This window comes from Athene cunicularia (genome assembly GCF_003259725.1).
Source record: "Athene cunicularia isolate RWA chromosome 2 unlocalized genomic scaffold, athCun1 chr2_part1, whole genome shotgun sequence".
NCBI classification, from domain to species: domain Eukaryota; kingdom Metazoa; phylum Chordata; class Aves; order Strigiformes; family Strigidae; genus Athene; species Athene cunicularia.
Window position 1 is genome coordinate 35,429,548 of NW_020799095.1, and position 3,652 is coordinate 35,433,199.

Consider the following 3,652-nt stretch of genomic DNA (forward strand, 5'->3'; position numbering starts at 1 on the left):
CTGCTAGAAGCTTCCCTGCATGAACTTCATTTCCCACACAATATTTTTCACTTGAATAAAATAATTAAAGCTTCAGATGACAGAGGACACAAAACATTCCATTTCAAATAGATCATTTACTTTTATTATTTGCCTAGCCTAGTTTCTGTAATCAGCTCCCAAATAACTACTGTAGTTAGTTTTTTAATTAACTTCTGAAAGATCTCTAGAAATAGAATAAGAAAATAAATTGCAAAATGCTTCAGTGAAACACAAGGCCGGAAGCCAAAGACCCCTGTACTATATAAATAAAAATCAGTGACCACAATGATTATTTTGCAAGTGTTTATACACAATATTAAATTCAGACCTAAATCTTATGAAATAAGTGCAAATTTCCAGAATGTATCCAGTAAGAGCTACTGTGCAATTGACATGAAAGTGTTTTAAAAAAATACGTCCAAAAAATTTATGCAAATCCATACATTATGGCCCATGTCATATTCAAGTTAAGTCAGCAGGGTTTCAGAATCTCACCCTTCAGTGACAAGAATGAACTTAGCAGGTTTTGGTCGAGAAATCTCATCAGTACTTAGATTCCAACACACAATACTATTCCATATTCTAGCACCTCCTTTACAAATCCTGCACCCTGAACTCCTCTACTCCATGCAGCAGTTAACAGATATTCCAGGAAAAGAAGCCTTCATTACACTTTAAATGCATTGTAGGAGTGCAGAGCAACCTCACCTCAGAGTTTAATTAAGCCCTTTGCTGTGTGCGCTTACAGCAAACCAGACAAATTATGCTAGACCCTTTGTAGACAGTCTTAATCCATACCACCTTTACGAGGAGGCACTGTATAAAACCATATTTAAGTCATGCGGTGCTCCATGTAGACTAGCACTTAGTTTTGCCACTCAGTTATCCTCTTGTCATCTAGGCCAACTACCATAATGAACACAGGCACTAAGTAAAACAGATCTCCTTTTAAGTGGGCCATGGGATATCTTTCAGTCATTTGGACTCTGCTTGAACAGAATGGTTTCTTGTGTTGTTTTCCCTAAGATTTCTACATGTTCCTAGAACAGATTAGCTATTAGAAAACAGGGAACACAGATGGAAAGATCTCAAAGGTACCAGGGGAAAAGAAATATTTCACTTGTTCAACCATTCTGAGAAAGAAGAAAGTACAAGTGACTAAGGAGTATCTGCTGACTACTATAAAAATATGTTTTCAGACATGAACATAGTTTTGCACTCCATTTCCAACACTAACATAAGTACAACAGCCATTTATTTACTCACTAAATAGACGTTATTAGCTGACTGAAGCGAGTAGTATAAATGCACGATGAAAGGACTTTTACTGAGAGCCAGCGCATCCCTCTCTGCCTGGACCTGGTGAACCATGTTTTTGTTGATCATGTCCGCTTTTTTCATTACCTGAAAAACAAAACAAAGCAGATAAATATCCTTTTCTGTGCTCAAGACACAGTTCTTTAGACAAATCATTTCTCTATATTTCAAACTTGCATACATATATAAATACAAAACAGAGTTATAATTTCATATACAGACAGAATTTTAAACCATAGGTTATTAGAGAACCTTTTTCATTACTCTTCTAATTCAATCCTGAGTGGGAATCACACTGTCAATGTTTACTGCAATTGCACACACTGGGAAACGAGTGTTTAGGCTGTATCTGAAATTAAGCTGCTCAGAGTAAATCTTATCCACAATGCACAACTCAGAACTGGGAAAAAGTGTTCAATGCCTAGATATACATTTGCTGATCAAGTCTTTCCATCTCTTCAGAGGCTGAGATATATGGCCTGTGGCTTGAAAATAGAGTACATCAGCAAGCCATCCCATCTCAGTATGCTCAAGTGCAAGACAGCAAATATTCCAGCCTCTAATTCTTAATTTTGCAGAAAAAGCAAGTTAATTTTTTGCTTAATTTAAAATTTACAATCAAGTCACCCAAATATTTATTTCCTTGGGAAGAAGCCTCAGAGACATGCAACTCACAATGAAGAAATAACAGGCTTAACTGTGAATTGGGCTCTAATTCTTCTACTGAATTACTCTACTGTATGTTGATATCCACTCAATTTTAATCTTGAATAGAAGACATAAAATAGCACAGCTGATGTGCATATGTAGCAGTTGACTAAATACCTTGGAAGTTTGCCCATCTTCAACATCTTTGGTCTAGATATGTATGGTGATATTAAAGTAAGTTTAATTTATCCATTCTCTGTGCAACAAACTGTAAAAAGTTGAGTCTACAGCTACCACCACCATTCAATAACAGAATCTGATAACATATAAAAATAGCAAGACATAAGTATCATTTGATACCTTCTGTGTAAGCATTGACCTTAACTGTAAAAATACTTAGCATATGTTAAATTCAGTAGCTTGAATGAGCCATAAGTCTCACTGTAATAGGGATAAAGGATTTACACGAAAGCTTTTAGGTCAGAATACTTTGAATAAACTTGTGTAAGGTACTAGAGTAACATAATGGAACCACTCTATATGCAGCATCTAACTATAGAAAGTGATCCCACAGCTACCATCACCACTATCAAAATTGATACAAAAAACCTCCAAAACCTCACAATGTATAGAACTGAACATTTAATGAGTGTTGATCTTAACCATACAAATATGTAACACGTGTTAAATGTAGCTGTCAATAATCCATAAACTTTACTGCAATAACAATAAAGGATTTACACAAAAATCCAAAATTTAACCTCAAAACGCATACAATACAATCATGTAAATAGCCATATATAACTCTGAAGAGAATGTCTATTTTGCATGACTTCTTAAATTTTCTTTATGTACTATGCAGCTGGTTATAATCCTTCTAATTGCAAAGTCAAGCTCGCACAAACCATCAGTAAAGTTTTTACTACTGACAAGCCTAGTTTTCAGTCCTCCGCGTATAAACATAGAAAACGCGAGGGTTTTTTTCAAATGTCTACTCAGCAATAAGTCCTTTTTATAATTTTCTCCCTTTACACATCTCGAGACAGACATTCACGAACAAATGTGAGAACGCCCTCCCAGTGGCACGACAGCTGAAGGCATTCAATTATAACAAGTATCTACAAGCTTTGGAAGGCTTTTGGCGCGGTTTCTCTATATTTAAGAAGCTGCTAAAAGCAGTTGTCGTTATCAAGTGCCTCCTGAGCAAAGCTTCCAGGCGAACGTGAGGAGAAAGCTAGACACATCTCCCAGGCACTAAGCTTCTGCCAGAAGAGCGGCGGCTCCCCGAGACCTCAGGTGCCGGAAGGCATGGGGACTCACGGCCGGGGCAGGCCCCCGGCAGGGCGCCCCCTTTCCCCTCGGACGCCCCTTTCCCACACAGGGTCAAAGGAAAACGGAGGGCGGCCACAATACCAGGCAACGAGGGAACCCCCAGGGCGGCGGGGGAGGCGCCCCGCGCGGCCCCTCACCTTCACGGCATAGAGCCTCCCCGCCTTGCGGCCCAGGTACACCTTCCCGAAGGCGCCGCGGCTGATGGGCTTCACAATGGTGAACTCCTCGATGGAGGGGGGCCGGGGGACCTCGATGCGCCTCGGGCCGGCAGCTGTGGCGACAGCGGCGGCGTCCTCCGGCCGCGGCTCAGCCGCTGGCTCTACCGTCCCCATGT

The 3,652-nt window shown here is 40.0% G+C and overlaps 1 protein-coding gene across 1 annotated transcript in view; it reads right to left on the reverse strand.

Annotated features, from left to right (window-relative positions):
• Nucleotides 1-3,616, reverse strand: part of MASTL (microtubule associated serine/threonine kinase like) — a 19,438-nt gene extending 15,822 nt beyond the window's left edge. The window contains exons 1-2 of the mRNA XM_026843397.1: nt 3,456-3,616; nt 1,288-1,425 (exon numbers count right to left, since the gene is read on the reverse strand). Coding sequence (XP_026699198.1) covers nt 1,288-1,422 — 135 coding nt within the window. The 5' untranslated portion in view covers nt 1,423-1,425; nt 3,456-3,616. The remainder of the gene's footprint in view (nt 1-1,287; nt 1,426-3,455) is intronic.
• Nucleotides 3,617-3,652: the final 36 nt, after the last annotated feature.